This window comes from Neodiprion lecontei, chromosome 2 (assembly GCF_021901455.1).
Source record: "Neodiprion lecontei isolate iyNeoLeco1 chromosome 2, iyNeoLeco1.1, whole genome shotgun sequence".
Taxonomy (NCBI): Eukaryota; Metazoa; Arthropoda; class Insecta; order Hymenoptera; family Diprionidae; genus Neodiprion; species Neodiprion lecontei.
In genome coordinates this window covers 27,382,547-27,401,239 of record NC_060261.1, presented here as the reverse complement: position 1 = coordinate 27,401,239, position 18,693 = coordinate 27,382,547, and the positions used below count along the sequence as shown (strand labels likewise).

Below are 18,693 nucleotides of genomic sequence, written 5' to 3'. Positions count from 1 at the left end.
TTGACGTTCCGATTTTCTACCGATCACAAATTTCATAATTCGTTTTCATTAATTGACAGTATAAGTATTGAAGCAAGTCTGCAGATTATAGGTACTTTATAAAACCAAGTGTTTGTCTAACCAAACTAACAGCCTGAGTCTCAAGTATTATTTGGTATATTATCCAGTAATTAGATAACGAGAAAACTGATAACATTATTCCAAATTACTTTAACATAAAGCAAGTACCTACGGCTGGTTGAAATTTGTCGAGTTTGTGATGTTTGTAATGCCGAGAATCCAACTCACAATATGAATTCGCCACTTATTATGACTTTCAGTTCGGAAGATGCGATGACGCCAATTTTTGAATCATTAAAAACATCTACGATTACAGATCATCATCAGTGAACACATGTTGAAAAAACAACAATTTTACTGTACATGGTAAAAATTCGTTATCCACTCTGCAAACACGGCACCAATAACGAGCCTTGGACATTTGAATTAAACCGCGACGCTCCACGTAGGCAATCGAAATACATTTCGGCCAAGTAACATGGCAGGCTGCTTTGCATCACTTATCCTCAATCTACTCAATCATCGACCCACGGGAAATCATGGCACTTGGTGAAAAAGACTCGATAACCACTTAAAGGAAATATTGAAACTGAAAGTAATAAATCGCTGAGAAAAAAGAGAGGCACGTTCCTCTTGCAATTAGCTGTCTTTTATCCTTGGATCGATTGGCACTCCCCGATCAAGAGGACGGTTACTAATGTCCAACATGGATCAGTTCCTACTTTATGGATCACCACATATCCAGTTAGTATGTGTTCTGATATCCGCAGTATTTGCATGAGTTCGAACACGCAACGTACAGCCTACTCAGATAAAATAATTGGGCTAATTTCAGCATCAGCAATTAGTAGAGCAGTTACGGATAATCGGAATTCACCTATGAAGTCTAATTGAACTGCTTTATCCGAGGCGTGGTTCGACAAGATCAGGATACTCGAACACAACGCACAATATTGCTGGTAACCTACCAGGTGTAATTCGATAAGCAATATCGACTCGAAGATATCACGGCAAATCGATGTACACGCGCTTGTGTACCTTCTACGCAAATTGAGTCCGCACGGATCGGTGGGTTTCGTCGTGCCAATCCAATTATAAGACGTCATACGACATCCTTCGCAGCAAATCACTTGACAATCACAACCTTAGCGGAGAGTAAATCACGCCATCTATAACCGTGGATGGATTTTTCATTCCTATTTTTACCGATTCTTGGTTTCTGCGTGGTCGCTGCGTGTCCGATCGAAAAGTACAATGTACGCGTCGCTCGTTGTGTAGCTTGGTGTTGGGATTTCAGGGATGCTGTGCTGCCCAGGGGAGTCGTCATCGTACAGCCATGCTCCTCAATCTTCCGACCAGCTGGGGGCTAAAGTTGTAATTCAGTTTTTTGATTTCAAGAAGTTCACTGCAGGGGACTCGCGAGCAGAAACTTGGAAGTGGAACCTTAAGAAGAATGATAGTGCCTACCCGCTGTAAAGTGTGGGAGTGCAAGACTGGGCAGTGACTCGAGAAAAAAAACGTTCGAAACAGGAAAAGGGATCCAGACCAGGATATTGAAGAACTGTGTGTGAGAACGATTTCCAATGCTTAAACCAGTACCTTCATAATACAATGTTCTAATTTTATAGTATTACGTTATTTCTTCTTAAGAGAATAAGTTTGCCTACGGTGGGTCAGTTGATTTGATATAAGATGGAGTCGACGATAAACTCAAGTTTACGGTTTCGCAATTGAATGTTGACCATGTTTTCAGTATTCTCCAGTATAACGAATCGTGAAAATATAAATATTATACTTGCACAATGACTTAGACTTAATTCTTTACAGAAAACTAGTTATACTTCTGCCCAAAAGTTATTACACGATACTGTTTCCGAAGATGTGTTTGAAATATTACTTTGGGATAAAATTGATGTAGAAGTCGAGGAGTTTAAGTATACTACCAGAATATTAAATTCATAATTAAATAAGTTGCCATGGTTAATATTCATCCTGTTTAAGTTACTCCTGTAGCTAGATCTCCATCATTACTTTTGCTACTTTCTGTTTTCTCTTAGGTGGGAATAGGCTATGTCGTACCACCACCATGTTGACAAGTGCGAAAATGAAATTAGACGCTGCTGGATGCAATCCTCGAAAAGGTTCGCATAATTATTTATTTCACTAGTACTCGATAAGGCTTTTGACAGTAAATCCTAATGCTTTTCAGTATTAATACATCAAAAGTGTGATCCTTCCTGGTTATTTTACCGCGCTGGTACTTACGTTACAGTTGCTATGAGCCAAATGCGAAATGTTTTCGCAAAACAACACGTAGTTGGCTAATTCGTACCAATGCTGTTCCGGTAAATTGTACCGGGATACTAAATAACACTTCTGCCTCAGCTGATACAATCAGAAAAAATGAAGAAAGAAGCACAACGTGCTGTAGAACTTATTAGCAGTCCATATAAAAATGACTTGCATATGAAAAAGGAAAACCACAAACAAAAGGTGAAATCAAAGGACAAAAAAGTCAAGAAATCGAAATTGTCTTCGTTGCGAACTGCCAAGACGATTTGCAGATAAAAGAAGAAAACCAGAAAGACAAAGTAACACCAAAAGGTGAAAAGATAGTAGAAACAAATGAATTCGTTGCCAAAAACTGTCAAGCCCGTCGCATCTATATTAAAAAAGAATTTCACGATTGACATTGATGGAGAAGAATGGTACTGTGGAATTTGATTCTGATTAGTGACACTTTCGAAAGTCAAGATTTCGAATAATACATCTTTCGTTGTTTTATATACGCATGTTTGAAATTTTCATGTATCGGCAATTCGAAATATTGACCCTTCCAAGTCTTAACCACCACCCAAAAATATGTCCATGACATCGGAATTAAAAATAAAATTTGAAAACATACAAAGTCCAAAGTGTTGCGATATAATCTACATGGAGAAAAATTTCATTTGTTATAGTAACTCGAAAAATTCAGTAAAACAGGTATCGTTAAAAAAACTGTTTGAATATTGTTGGAATTACGAAAATCGATTTTCCAAATCACGCTGCTCAGATTACGAATGTAACAAACCGAAACTTACCTAATAATAAGTTTTACTTGAGAGGTACTCGAACATATTTTATATGGGGTATTGTGGGATACGACGAACCCACTAAGCCGCTAATTATTATTTGTCGCTTTTCAGCACCGGGTACAAGTTGTTTTGATATATCTCTAACAAATTCATCATTATATTACCATAACTTAAACTAAAAAAAAAAAAAAAATATCCAGAGCACGACGGACACCTCCAAAAAATGATTAAGGAAATATTTTTATTTTTTAAAACTATTGGGGAATTGTATTTCACCGGAAATACTCTATTTTGTTTACAAATCTCTTGTAAACTCTCAACTATAAAGTTTAAACGTTACCCTATCTATACCGTTTTGAGCTGTTGCCACAGATCTGCGCTTCACAATCTCTGTAACATTATTTTCATTACTAATCAATTGCAGTTGGCCTACTTTGGCAAATATTTGCTCGCTTACGTCTGATGCCCGTCTGAGATCCTGTAGCGTTTTTTCATTCCTATATAAATCACACCAGATTTGCAATATCTGAGATGCAAATAAGATAGATTCATCACGACGTCACGTGTTCTCAGGCCTCAATGAATTTCTCGTGAAGTAAATATTGTACGGGAAAGCATGACGGTAAAAAGAACAAGGTGAAGAAATGGAGTCTGATGGATACTGTTAAAAAGAGTTTCCGCAGTATGGCTGATCAACACCCCAGAGAGCCGTAAGAAGTTCAACGTGAGATTTGGCGATCCGGATGCGAATGTAACTTCTTTCGGAATTCAGGGATCCGGATAGTTGTCAGACATCCCACGTAGAACTCATTACGTCTGCAGGGATGTTCACCGCACAGCGTGATCCCCCTATTTCCATCGTCAAACACTTTTCCACCGTGGCGAAATTCAATGCTGCAACCAACTGCGCTGCGACGTTAGATATTCGTTAGGAAATTTTGCAAGTCGGCGCCAACGCACCGGATAAGTTGTACCGTACTACGATTTCACACAGCTGCCCGAGGTGGTGGGAGATTGCAGGTGAGGTGCAGCGCCTTTGATCTTGGTGGAATTTTATAACGAGGCTAATTTATGCACTATTTTTACACGGTGGGAAAGTCAAAAGAGAAAATCACACAGGGATTGTAAAAGGAAGAAAAAAGTAGATCGAGCACCTGGTATTGAATTTTTCCTCGTCGGCATTCCGTCAGCCTCACCACAATGCATCACGTTCGAAAGTAACCCAGCCAAACTGGATTGGCACTAGAAATCTGCCGCCTTAACATCCGAAGGTAAAAGTGTACAATTTAGTTTTCCGACCCGATTCTTTACTGTGCTGGAAATTATGTATCGCTGTTTTGCAATTTGTTACTCCAGTGAAATAGGTTTCACACAAAATCAATTTAGATTTTAGATCGTTAGATGTAAAGAGTGTCGAGATGTTGACGTTTTTACAAAATTAAAATTTTTTTTTTTCACGGTTAACGAGCAAATTTCAGCTGAAAAGCTCGTCAGTTTTTGTTTGCAAAAGGCACGATTACTCAAAGCTGGTTTACCTGATATTCTTGCTAATGATGAAGCAATCTAAAAAAATCAGCACATCCTAAGATTTGTTTTCGAATCTAAATATGCGCATTTGCTCAAGTACGTTAAAATAATGATGGCATGTTTTTTAATTCCACTTAAAAGTGACAATTGCATATGTTATATGCAAGGGGATGCTCTCGAATCAGGTCACCAAGGATCTCCACGTCACCGACTAACGGGTTCATAATATAGAGAGCCGTCGTTACATTCAAAAATATCTTTCAATCTTGTCCAAATACTCTTTTATTCCGGTGTACATAATTCTTTACAATCTGTTGTACACACGTGTCACACACGATCGTCACAATACACGGCAGTGCATCCAAATGTCTTGATTCTTGATCAAGAAGCTACAAATTCTAAACGTACCTTATGTACACAACGTGCACCAAGCCGAAGTCCCAACGCAGTCACATCGACATTAAGTCCACATCGTCGCCACTGACTTATCAATCGTGGCGTTAAGAGCTCCGGCACACATATGCACACACGCCTCAAACCCAAAGACTTTTCTATATTTAGCCACGAGAGGGGTTGAAGCTTTCTTTCAATGATGAAAACAATCCGGAACAATGGCCGATTCGATACGTGCAATCTACTCATAATCAGACGCCGGGATCTCTACGCGGTCACATGAACATCTCGGTGTCTACGCCGCAGAGAACCAGGCGCTTCTGATATGCATCAGCACATACTCGTATTCAACTTCAAATTGACGGACTCCCCTCCCCTCGTATCGCTGTTGATTGGAAACCGATATCTACTTAACTGTCTCGAGCACTTCTGGTTGTCACGATGTCTAGAGCTCAACTGAAAATCTGAAAATCATCGTGCTACCTCCAGCTCGTTTCGTTTCTCCCCGATTGTAGCGCCCGATTCGAGCGGCTAGTCCAAGAAACTTTTGAGTTAATAAATAACTCTGTTGAATTGCATTGCAAAGGTCGTTGCATAATTTCGAAATGAAAATAGATGAGTCATATCGATAACCTTTTCAAATCCGGAGATGCGATTGAGCTCGAAACCTTATTGGCCTATCTTCGTAACAACAAAAATACCATCCCGTACAAAGCTATTTCAAACCAGTTTAGCGATTTTACTGAAATCCAGTTCACAAAAAACTCATACCCGTACTCGTGAGACAAAAACATCCAAAGAAGTTCGGTAATTTTTTTTCAACGTTGACAGACCGTATTCCAAAGCTCGTTTGAAAATATCGAAAAATGATGTAGTGGCAAAAATAATGCTGTGTCCAGATTTCAACCTAATCGGTTCCGCAGTTCGATTAGAATCCGGCTTACAAGGAATCCATGCAAACATATATCCACTTCTGAAAATACTTTCTAACTTTCTCTTTAGAGTACTAAAATGCACTTCGTAGGTGATTTTAGGATTTCAACCTGAACTGAAGTTTATTGCGATGCACAATGTATAAGGCTGTTTACTAACGATCTTGCAAAAAAAAAAAAAAATATATATATAAATGTCCTTACGTGATTACGGTCCGACTTCAGATCCGAGCTCACCTTATGTAATCCATTATTCTAGATATAGCAGACGATCGATTGAGCATGTAATTTTGTCACTTTCACGAGCAAACATGGTTTGAACGTTGATAATTCGCTCAGCTCATTGAAATTTTTTACTTCATTTCCTTGTGCTCTTCGAGCACACAATTACGATTGCAAGCACCGATAAGATGCGATTAAAAAACTATAAACAACAGACGCACTGTACAGTATTGTCAAAAAATAATAGTGTATAAGAAAAGGATACAGAAAGATGAACCTTAGGGATGATGCGTATATTGAATTTTTTCATTCTCCTTATTCGCCGTCAAGCTTTCATGCGGAAATAACGACATGAACACCAACCTTAGACGAGGTTCAGGTTTGACTTTGAGTGAATATGCTCGGAGTATTAGAATAATCTTCAAAATATTTTTTTGTCGTCTAATCATGATCGAAATACCTGTGTTTTATTGCCACAATACAATGTTGATTGATTTACTATTTATTAACTTATACGTTTTTTTTTTTTTTTATATTTTTTTATGATTATTAGTTTGCACTCTCAGTTTATCATTCCAAGTATCTCTTTTTATGGATCTTCCATACTTTTTTTCAGCCCAATTTAGAAAATACAGCCCCGTTAGTTCCTCGATGACAGGGTTCAGTTTAACGCTATGTTTTTCAAAACACTAAACAGCACCATTAAAAATGATTTTCAATTTACTAAACATTTACTGTACAAAAGAGGTGTAAATTTACAAGTTCAGTTCAGCAACGTGAATTACCATGCATTTGTTTGAAATTTACAATTGAAATTGTAGATTTCATTAAATTTTGTAGGAAATTTATTGTGTTCATAAATTGTATACACAGTAAATGTATGGTGAATTCATTGTTCCGTATCCGAATAAAACGTCTAATGCAGTGTAAGAATTTCGATACAGAAATTTTCAACAGTGAACGTTCAGAAAAACATTGACTATTTTGTACGTCGATAATTCCGCACGTGACTAATGATGTCAGGATGCATGGATTGGAGTCAGCTAGAGAAAGAAAAGTTCCTACAAGCTGCTTTATCAATTGCTGTTTAGCCACTGAACCCATTCCGGTTATCTGAGCTCAAATTACGCGAAACCTTGTCTCGAATTTACTACAGAGACCTGCCACTTAAGTCTCTTAATTAAACTAACGCTCCTGCAGCAATTCCTTCCCCAGCCCGGCACATTATTCATTTCATGTGTCACGATACAGTGTTTCATTTTACAGTCACAACCGCGTCGTTTACGCTACTTATAAGTTATAACGTGCATGCGGGAATGACAACCATGAACCACCTTTACGCGTATCCATGCCCTATCCGCTACATCATCGTGTGCACCAGACTTTCTCCCTGGCGAACGAAACTTTTTGCCCCAACAGGAAATTGAGTTAATACCAAGGTAAAACTTTCCTCACGACTATATTATCGCGGGCTGAGTTTAAAACTAGAAATACGAACGCGTATGCAGGATCGTGAAACGCATTCCGAACTCCGCAGTGCAAATGAATTCGGGCGGGATTATTCTCTCGTAGCGAACACTAACGATAAATCGAAATGCAACCAGGAAATAAAGGCTGACAGCTATTGCCGGGTATTGGTTATAGGTTGAAGATTTCTCGAGAAGATTGAGGCCACACATCAGCCGGAAAGGTGTACTTTGTCTGCGCCCCTTTCCACCAAATTGGAGGGCTCGCAGCTGCCTGACTGGGCAACCCCCAACTGATCGACTTCTTACAGCACAAATCTATCTTGTAATAGGGAGCTAAGTCTATTACCGGGGCTACTTGTCAGACTGGAAAAGTGCCGCCGTTTCCGGTTTATACGCGTATATATACACTATGTGAAACCTTTTCGCGAAATTTCGTCAGCCAATTGTTACTTTTGTGCAATGAATAACCGCCGAATGCTAAAGAATATCAATTTATTTCTGGTGCAAAAAATTTTTAAAAAAATTTTTTAAATATGCAAACTCCTGGAGTGAAATACATGTAATGAAACTTATTAATCCAGAGTAATTTTGGAATGAAAATTTTCAATTTGTTTTTTCAGTCAGTTTGTGGAGTGGGTTACAATAATTTTTGTCGGCTTCGACAAACTATTAATTTTTAATTAATGTCACCAGCTACGTTCAATTACTAAAATACCTTCAAATATTGACCATGCGACAACAATTTTTAGCTACAACAAACCAGGCGTGACCAAATGAATCGTAACACATTCGGGACAGTGGCGGGATACGTGACGTTGATTTTTCGATTATGAAGGTCAACAGTTGAGGTAAATTTCCGTATAATGATATGATTTGTCTTGTGATGAAAATTTCTCCCATGGTTAGGGATACACTTTTGCTGTCCAGCTCACTCGATCTTATTTTAAACAATATTCAGCATTAAATCTCGGCGCATTAATTTTAAAAGTGTTCCCTGCATAAGCCGCCAGAATCCGGAACCGATTCTAAGCACAGGATTCAGCAACAGTGAGTCGAATTTGCGTCCTATTTGACGGAGCGACTATTGACGTAGTTTTTGGGAGTGTGATGGAACGGGTAATCCCTCCACGTGGCCGCGATTGAATCGAATTGAAATACGCGTATCGGAAAATCCGGAATTCTCCGCAGTGCCGAAATGCCGAATTGAATAAGTTGGCGGTGATGCGAGTGGGTTGTACTGCGATGAAGGAGGAAAACAGAGAATGGAAAAAAAAATAGGAGACGGACACGAAGAACGAACTACAGCTATAACCACGGTAACGGTAATGGTAACGGAAGTGCGAGAAAAGGATGAGCCGATAACCGTTTGAACGAATCCCAACCTGCTGAATCTCCGAAGACAAAAAGTCCGCGAACTCTTCGGGCAATCACTGAGATCAGAAGTTCTCCCCGCGAGCCAAGCCTAACGTGTGTCACAATTTTTCGTTGTTGACTTTCATCCAATCCAATCCGACGCCAACCGCAACCCCCGTGAGTTGGAGTCTGGATTGAGAGCTTCCGGTATTCGCATGGGAATCGTTTTCGAATTGTATAAGAGTGTTTTCTTTTCGAGAGGTAATTGCTCTCGGACGTCAAAGGTATGGATGACCACCGACAAGGAGGGGACACTGTTCAATGAATGTCAAGTTATTTCTTTCGGCATAGCCATCTCATTTCCAGAGAAGATACGAGTCTGATACACTGAGAAAAATTTCATTTGTTACAGTAACTAGAAAAATTCAGTAAAACAGGTATCGTTACAAAAACTGTTTGAATATCGTTGGAATTACGAAAAACGAGGTACGCCTAACCATTTTGCGCTATTGTCGATCCTTTTTTGGTCATTGCAACGCAAAATCAGTTTCTGAGGTTTACTCTACTTTTTTAGCTAAACAAGGTTTTAACGTCAATTTATTGTCGCACGAGCATTAAACTTTCGCAACAGTTGCAAGAAAATCTAGTAACAGCGATCGTAATGAGAAAGAACAGTAACGGATACTAGAGTTTCCGGTAACAGCTAGAAAACTAATTTCCATTTTGTACCGAGAACTATATTTTTGATTGCGGTAAAAATGAAAATAGTTAAGGACTGAGCGGTAACCGGAACTAAAAATTTCTCTCGGTGTACCACTGCGAAACAGGATTGGGGTCCTTCATAAGTGAAACGTTTTTTATCATCGTACGCTTATTCGATAGAAACTTGTCGATTCACACGAGCTAATCTTCGAACGAGAATTGCACAAATATTATGTTGTCTTAATTTGTACCGGTGCCTCCAACGAGGTTATATTGCAATGAATAGAAGAGAAACAAGAACGAGCCGTAGCGATGAGGATGATGGGCTGAATCACTGTATACCTATACTTCTAGTCCTCGGATGGAATCCCTGGTAACCACGGTCGATGTGAAAATGTGTAAATTGCTATTCTATCCGTAATTCATTCACCGCGTACGTATAATGTGCATCCGTTGAGCCGAGGGATCTGCGGCTCAGGCGGTTGAACAAAATTGACCTAATTATTCGCACTGTCCAGATCGGACATGCTTCCACTCGCCATCCATTGTGCATAATCGTACACAACCCTGCAGTTCTCATATAACGATATAAACACACATGTCTGCGTGAAGTACGTACTTCACGAATACGCCTACACCGCACACTTGCACAACATGATTTCACGAATGCGGATAGAAGGGTAGAACCGTGGACGTAGCAGAGATAGTTTTCCATGCAATCTATATATATATATATATATATAACTGATCGTATCTTTAACGATGCTATCCGTCAACAAGGTTATACAATTTCCTAGCGAATGTTTGGTAATTTTTATTGGATCTAAAGACAGTTTTTAAGATTGTGTTGATACCATTGGCTATGATAGGGACTCTGGTCAATATGACTGCTCGGAGTATACATTTCGGAATGTATTTACATGGGAGTATGATAGGAAATAGTGTATTGTTAATTAACAAAAATCACAATCATGTTGTCATCACGCTCGAATATAACTTATAATTTTGCGAAAGCGATGCCATCATCACAGAACGTGATTGAAAGCCAAAAGGTGATTAATTCGTTATGTATCGTGCAGGCGCGTGTAAACGCACTACTGTTAGTTTGCGGATTGCCCGGTAGTGTCGCATTGCAATTTTAACTCCCAATATACAATGTTCATGAGTTAACTAACAATAAAATATGGTATATTCTTATTCCTGCGTCAGTCTCTTCTACTTATTTTCGTTTCACTTACACCAGGTGTATAATCTCACAGTCAATTAGATTTTGGTCATGATTAACGATTCGTTACGCTATGTACTGAGGTTTCCCGAATCAGTCATTACATTAGTTCTTTTACTTAATATGGCTGTATCTCCTCATTAGCAGCCTGCGTGAAAATCTTAACAATAATAAAGTGGTCTAAGCAATTGAAAGCAAATCATAAGTATGATTTTCGTATGAAAGTTCCAATATAATTTTGTTCTGCACCATTCTTCGAAAGCAATAAGCTGATTGGAATTGAACTCTGCTGCAGCCATTTTGTTTAAACAAATGCACAAAATTCTGCGTTATCGGAAGTTGGGCAGCCAACTGTTTGAAATTTCAGAAGTATTTACGTGAAGTATTTGAATACAATCAATCAGCGATTTAATCTCATAAAACGAACAATTAGGAATTATTTATTGCAAAAATCTTGATGGAATCTGTATAATTTTGAGAAAATAATTCTGTTGATTGCAAGAGAATTAAGGTCAACGGTCATATTAGAACACATTTGTCTTGGAATTTAAGAATTGCTGGCATTTAGAAGATAGACTAAAAGTATTATTTCTCAATAGTATTTGAAAAAAAAAATGCTAAAACACATACCTTCGTATTCTGTTCCGATTATCACAAAGAAAAACAGTTTCATTAAAAATAATCAATTGAAAGGGTCGATTACTCAATCAATCAAGAGAACGATAACTCTGAAATACCAATGAGAAAAAATTTCTAAATATCGATTAGTCAAAGTCTCGATTAACCGACTAGTTGACGAATCAATTGTCGACAATAAGTCAACTAATCGCGTGGCTCTAATATTTGATGATCTCTATTTTTCATAAGTCGAAAGGAAAGCAAAGACGAATGAAAAGCTGTACGCAGAACTGAACATCTTGCATATCATATTGTTACAAAGGTACCCTCTCACCCTGTATAACAATAGAAGGAAATCTCAGCCCTTAGAAATGAATTTCTATCATAAATAGATGAACTGCTGGGCTGTATTTTTTTGAACGGTCACTCTCAAGACTTTAACACGAGAGCATGTATTTATAAAATACACATTTTGCCCCATATTTTCTGTGTTTACTGTACTCAGCTTATTTTATCGGAGACCCGTTTCACATATGTAAAATTCACGATTCTCATATGTGGACCTGCATACCTGGGAAGGAAACAAATCCCAACTGTATTTTATTTCATGACTCGTGAAATTGACTCGAAATTATAGCATAAAAAATAACTGCGTGCCATTCACCAATGTTCCGACTCTCGGCGTTTTCGGTGCACATTTGCTTTACCCTGAAAAGTTTCCCGGTAGTCCGTAAAGGTATCGCCTAAGGTAGCCATCCTAACCAAACCCTACTCCGTCTCACACACCATCATTGAATTCTTAATCAGCCTTGGGATACGTAGAGATCCAACATGCCACCTCCAACTACTCTATCCTGAATATTTTAATTGATACAACTGGAGAAGAACACATTCATACTTGAGTTAAAACTAAAATGTAAACATGCTCGGTACGGGCAGGGTAACAACTATCGAAAGTTACATAAATTTTAAATCATCAGCTGCGTTTAGTATCCGTTTATCTGATCATTGCTTTTTCAAGACGGCTTTCCAGAGCTAATTTCCGCGATAAATAACACCTCGATGCAGTATACGTGAGCATAATTTTAGGGTAATTTCTGGGCAATATGAAATTTGATGTCGAAATAGATAATTTCATTGGAACTACTTCCATGAAAGAAATTGAAAAAAAATTTACAAGGAAATTTGAGAGAAATCGATTTATCGAAAGTGTTGTACTGTCCAGCCCACATGACTAAAATCAACAACGAGAAGTCATCGAAGAGAGACTTGCGTGATTACAGCGCTCATTTTGGCTCATACCATCGAAAATCATCCTCTTTCCGCACTTGAAACACAATATACTGATCTGTCGGGTATTATAGTCTCTTTGATAACATTTGGACACACATGTCTTTCAATCAGAATTTGTTCCTAGGAAAAGTTGTAACATAGTTGGATCATTATAGTGTATAAAAACGCTTTATCCTTGCCTCTATAGCGTAGTTGGATTAGAAACGTACCGTTGAATTGTCTGTTCATAAACTAACCGCGAGTGTCATATTCTGGCTGATGGATTCTCATAACTTAATAAATTATGTTCCACAGTGGAGCTTCAATCTTATCAATAATCGAAGACCGAAATCGTTCGTTCTCAGAAAGCTGTGTACCTCGAATATCGGATACGTGCGTCTAGGAGTAAATTCAAAAAGATTTTCCGTGCAAGTGTAAGAAGTTGATAGCAGGTTAAAGGCGGGGAACATCTTCACGCCACAGAATGGAAGACCCGTTCCGATCGGGGGTCAAAGACACATGTAGGGAGTTTGCGAGTGGGCGTTGATGTGGTGGGTGCGGTAGGTGAACGTGTTTGTAGCGGAGGAATAAGGGATGGAATGGGGGAGAAAACGGATGGAGAAGTGACTGTCCGTAGCCAATAGTCCCGGGGGCCTGAAGGGCGGGCAGGGATACTCACGTCAACTTTAACCCCGTCGACGAGATAACTGTGCTGGGTTGGATTGGACCGGGGCACGTATCTGTAGAACTCTTCGTGGTCCTTGTACCACGTCACTGAGTAGAGTTTGTCTAGGCCCAAGTCGTATCTGTAAACACAAAGGGTTAGAAAGGGTTAATCTACATTGAATCGTGAAATTAATTCGAGTCGCACAACAGACACCAAACGTCTCTCACGCTGGTTATTGTACCTATCTCACCACGCGGGGTTTCGATTTAACAAGTCTAGTGAGATTATCGCACGCGGTACGAAGTGGAAGCCAATTTCTACCTGATACCTTCGACCCTTCTGCCGTTAAATTCCTTTCGACACGTTGTGATTATAATTTTGATTTTGATCGTAAGAATTTAGGCGTTCTCAATTGTGTCTGACGAGAGTTTTCAGAGCGAAAGAATATGAGTGTCTGCAGTAATCTTTAACGTGTGTAGAGAAAACTGTTTTCGATTAAATGGTCTTGTGTTTCTTGAGTTCCTGATTCCGGGTCAGAGCTCGCTTTCAGACTGTCAGGATAGAGGAAAGCCCAAAAACCAGGTTCGATTTTCATGAAAAGTTGGTTTCAAGGTTGCACTGAGCTTCGATTCAATTTCCAAGATTTTAAATTTCAGAATATTAGCACCTTAATGAAGGTCCAAGAAACAGGTTCGACTTCAAAACAAGATTCCTGAATTTAAAAAGCCTCATTTAATTTTCCAGAAATTCTAAGCAGTCTGTTCAACACACTTATAATATTGGGGCAGCCCAATACAAAGTTTCAAAATCTGGTTGGTGATATTCTGTAGTTGAAAATTTGTTCCAAAAAATGAAAACTAAGGTCAAACATCATATCCATTTTAGTAGCTCGAGCTGCCAGTGAATAATCAGGTAGTTTAACCAATGATAAATAGCGTATAGGTGAGAAAAATGTGAATAGTTTGATTTGAGGATACTGCCCTGTGTCAAAGTTTCAAACAATGAGGAACAGTGACCGTTTGACGCTAGGTGAAATCGCATGAAACTCTCGATCTACGTTCTTACACATTCCGACAAGCGAAATGGTTTCCGATTCCGAAAAATTGTCCAAAATACTCAGTACAAAAAAGTTGCGGCAGAATTTTGTCGTTTATTATTTAAGCGACACAGAATGACATCCTGTGGAATACCTCGGATAAAACGAATAAAAATTGCTTATAATAAGAAAAACACACTGTCGGTATTTCTGAGGGTTTAATTAATTCGTGGATTGTTAGACAAATACATGCACACGTATGGATGTGAACAGTTTGTTTCCTCGCGGGAGAGCTGTGAACAACTGAAACCTGTAGTCACCGAGCAGTTTGCTTAAGGGTGCGAGTGTGGATAGTGGGTAATATTCATCATCTGGAAATCTGATGCGGTCGTTCCGACTTCCAAAGCCACCGTTGCACCATCAGAACTGCCTTACTAGGTGTTAACCTCCCTGGAGAACGTTCCTATATCTCCGCTACTGCACCACATGAATAACAATACAAAGCACCAGCGTCCCGCAGAAAGCGCCACGGTGAAGCCTTTGTCTGTGCAGTTGCATTGGAATATGATGCCTTACGCAGAATTGGCCCTCACTCCGAAATAGCTGAATGTGTGTTTCCGTACTCCGTGTATCCGAGAATCCCAACGAATAGAGACGAGCGAAACAGTTATTACCTCTGTTGGCTCCATCGCGAAGATCAGTTTTCACGTATGTTTTGGAGAGAGATTTTCAGATGTTGTCCAAATCCAATTCAGAACCAATAAATCTTGCAATACGTAAGTGGTTTGTGATAAATTTCAACGTTCCAATTAGATTGACCTACAACCCTCAGAATTTGTCACTCCGCATATTTACGGTACCATAAACGGACGTTACCCAAGTTAATCTCGTACTCTTTTGACGCATCTCGATATAACTGCACTTGGAAGTCTCACATGGTTTATTCGCAGTATCTGAAATGGATTTCAATTTCGGATACAAAGTGATCCTGGAATAAGTATCGGCATATGTGTCGATGAAGTTTCACCCCTGCTGTTCAGCGCTTGCGTAATAACAAGATTCGTCTCCCTCCGAGTTGGCTTTCGACTGTAGTACCTGGATCACCACATCCAGGCATCAGATTCTGGGTTCAAACACTTCGGACTCAAATAGTAATTGCAAACTGTTTGCACGCGATGAATGTCGTTGAACTCTACTCGAAAGATAAAGTTTGGTGGTAGATGGACACACAGCTGCGAGCATCGAGCACTAGAGTGGAACTAAGAAGTCGAATCATTATCATCGCACAAGATGATTCCTCCGAGGAACGTCAATGTTTCGCGCGAAAAGAAAACTGTAACAAGGCGCTCGTCTTTAGCTCATCCAAGACCTTGTCTATGGCCAACAAACAGGCTTTTAGAGAACAGTACCTAGGGGGCGTCAATTTTTAATTGGCTTTCCGCACTCGAAGGCTCATCGCCTTGAGCCACAAGGGTGGTGCACCCCTCGCAACGAAGGCTAGAAGTTAGGTTACAGTGAAGCTTCGTTTCCGCACGGTATATATTATCCACGTATATACACAGAAAAATATGTTATTCCGGAAGTTTCCAGCACGCAAGGCTCCGGAGGACGTAAATCACTTTATGTTTATTTAATTTCCGATTGGCTACGTGCCTTACAATCTCATAACGATCTTGGCCCGTGTCGAACGCGGTTAGTGCAACAATAAATTATTAGAAAAAGTCGAATCGCGAGCAATAACTGCAACGGGACGTTGAATGGGCGTGCAACGAGAATACAAAGGGAATCGAGGAACCTGGAATGTGTGGGTGAATCGTGCGCGAGTATCGAGGCGTGAATACGGGCGCACAATTTGGTGCGCTCTACACTGGAATTGATTTGCATCCTCCGGCTTATTTGCCGGGTCACATCCCAGGGGTGGTTCAACCCGACCATCAATTGATGAACATGCAGTATTGAAATACAGCTTCGCGGTACCATTATATACCGCGATATTATACAAACTGTTGCCCGCGGTTTTACCGGCTAGGATGAACGTCGCACTATAAAATTCTCTGCATGGATCGCTGGGATCCATTATTATGTGACGTGAGCTCTCCACGGTCCAAAGCTTCCGATCTGAATGGCGACTTTTCTGCTTTCCAAAAACAGCTTTTACCCCAAGCACATGCTTATGTGAAACAAGTTCCTTGACGATCCACAGTTGCTCTTGCAATCGTTAGTTCCACCTACAATTTTCACCGATTTAATGGGAACTCGGCTTTCTATACGTGCAGAATACCAGACGCAGCTCTTTTCACCTCGGAAACTGTTGCACTTGCGGCTACGGCTAATTACAAACGGTCGCTTGGTAATCCCTGGACTGCACTTTACGCTACGAAGCCCATAAAAACTGGACGACACTCGAGTTTGACACTCTGGCTTTGAAGGACTTTGTGTTCACGAATACGTTTCCCAACGTTCATGCCAAAGGTTTACTCTAGTGATTCATTTTCGGATTTTCCGTTTTGATATCGGGCTGCATTCTTCATTGGTTCGATACTCGAATAGCAAGCTTCACCATGACCATTTTTCGGCTAGCATTCAGTCTCATCAAGCCCCCAATTTACGTTATCGGATTGTAACGCAAGCCGTAAAGGTGGTTAGTTAAGGATTGAGGAATGGAAAATTGTGTACACTACGCCCAAAACGGTTTTACGTGCCTTCGAGTCGCGTGCTGGTCCACAATCCGCGGCTGATAGATGCGGAGAGAAGAGCTGGGGCGCTTGTAAAATCTTTCATATCATCGTGTACGTGCTTGGGGGCGCGTGTTATTTTTCACCCGAGTACTGCTGACGCCGCTTCACCGTCTTGAAGATCATATAGATAAGAGAGCCCCCGCGGCTAAGAAAATAGAGAGCCGAAGTAGGCGGAATCTGCCACGAGCAGTGCTGACGTCAAATTATACGTCCGTCTACGTGTAACCTAACATATATATATATATATATATATATATATATATATATATATATATATATATATCGCGGAAGCCCGATCGCGTCAGGGCGACGGCAGAATTCAGAGATGGTGTAAATTTGACAGAAACGCAAGAAGCGCTTGTACAACAGCCGGGTCAAAAGAGACGGAGGAACTAAGAGAGGGTGAATCAGACCGAGACGGAATCGGTGAGTGTAGGCGAAAGTCTCAACGAAGCTGGAAGCTGGGCTGAGGATCGAGGAATTAACGCCATATTGTTCAGCTCGTCGTTCGGAACGAGGAGTTCTTGAGAAAACTTAATTGCAAACGGGTTACAGTTTAGGCAAGTATAGAATCACTCCAGAGAGCTGGCGGAAGACTATCTTGAAACTGGATTGTCGGGACACTCGGTACTCTTCCGACCATCTCGGATCCTTTTGGATTCTCTGGATATAATTGTTTCGGCAAATGTGTCTACTACCAAAAGACCACTGGCAGTGTGCCATTCGTAATGCTTAGGCATTTCGTCTATGCTAGTTATCGCACACTGTCATGACAATGCTGTGTGCGTTCCAATGCACCGGTAACACTGCGACATAATGCAGTGATGAAAATCTGCTTCCACATACGATATCGATAATTCTACAATCTTCATGTGAAATTTGGCGCTCCGATAATGAGGACATTTACGCTGGTGTTACTGATAATAAATTTCACTATCATGTCTGGAGGGGAAATTGATTCACTTCGAAGCCGGTAGATCTCTTATTCATCGTATAAAAAGTGTTGCAGATGTTCATTTGATTCCAAACTTACGATAACTGTGCAACACAGATAAAAATCTTATTGTTAGTTACAAGTGGGATGAAAAACATGTAGAATAGGAAATTGGAGAACTAGCTGGTACCCAGGAATCAACAGTAAATCAGAGATTCAGACTGACCTTTTTTGGAAATGAACAAGCAGCAGGATACATCAAAATTTGATTGATTTTTCGATGCAGTGTGCGACAACTTGGGTTAAATATTGTAAGAGGACACTTTGGTGAAATTTTGTCCAAAAAACGATTTTCGTAATTATTGACTGATTATAAAAAGTCGTATAAGGAAATCCTTCCACCAATTCCAGATCATCGTAGTATTTCCGTTGAAATAAATTTCAACCTTACGCGATTAAAATCACTAT

At 39.8% G+C, this 18,693-nt stretch overlaps 1 protein-coding gene across 19 annotated transcripts in view; it reads right to left on the bottom strand.

Moving 5' to 3' along the window:
* LOC107216975 overlaps nt 1-18,693 on the bottom strand; it is a 113,552-nt gene that overhangs the window by 29,435 nt on the left and 65,424 nt on the right. For 18 of the 19 annotated variants that reach the window (XR_006903030.1, XR_006903029.1, XM_046732670.1 and 15 more), the window contains one exon: nt 13,530-13,656. Coding sequence is in view for 17 of the 19 variants with exons in the window: in XM_046732670.1 (XP_046588626.1) it covers nt 13,530-13,656 (127 nt within the window). In the remaining 2 variants the exon portion in view is untranslated. Of the gene's footprint in view, nt 1-5,072; nt 5,468-13,529; nt 13,657-18,693 lie in introns of those variants that run through there. The other variant, XM_046732686.1, reaches the window with a different exon arrangement.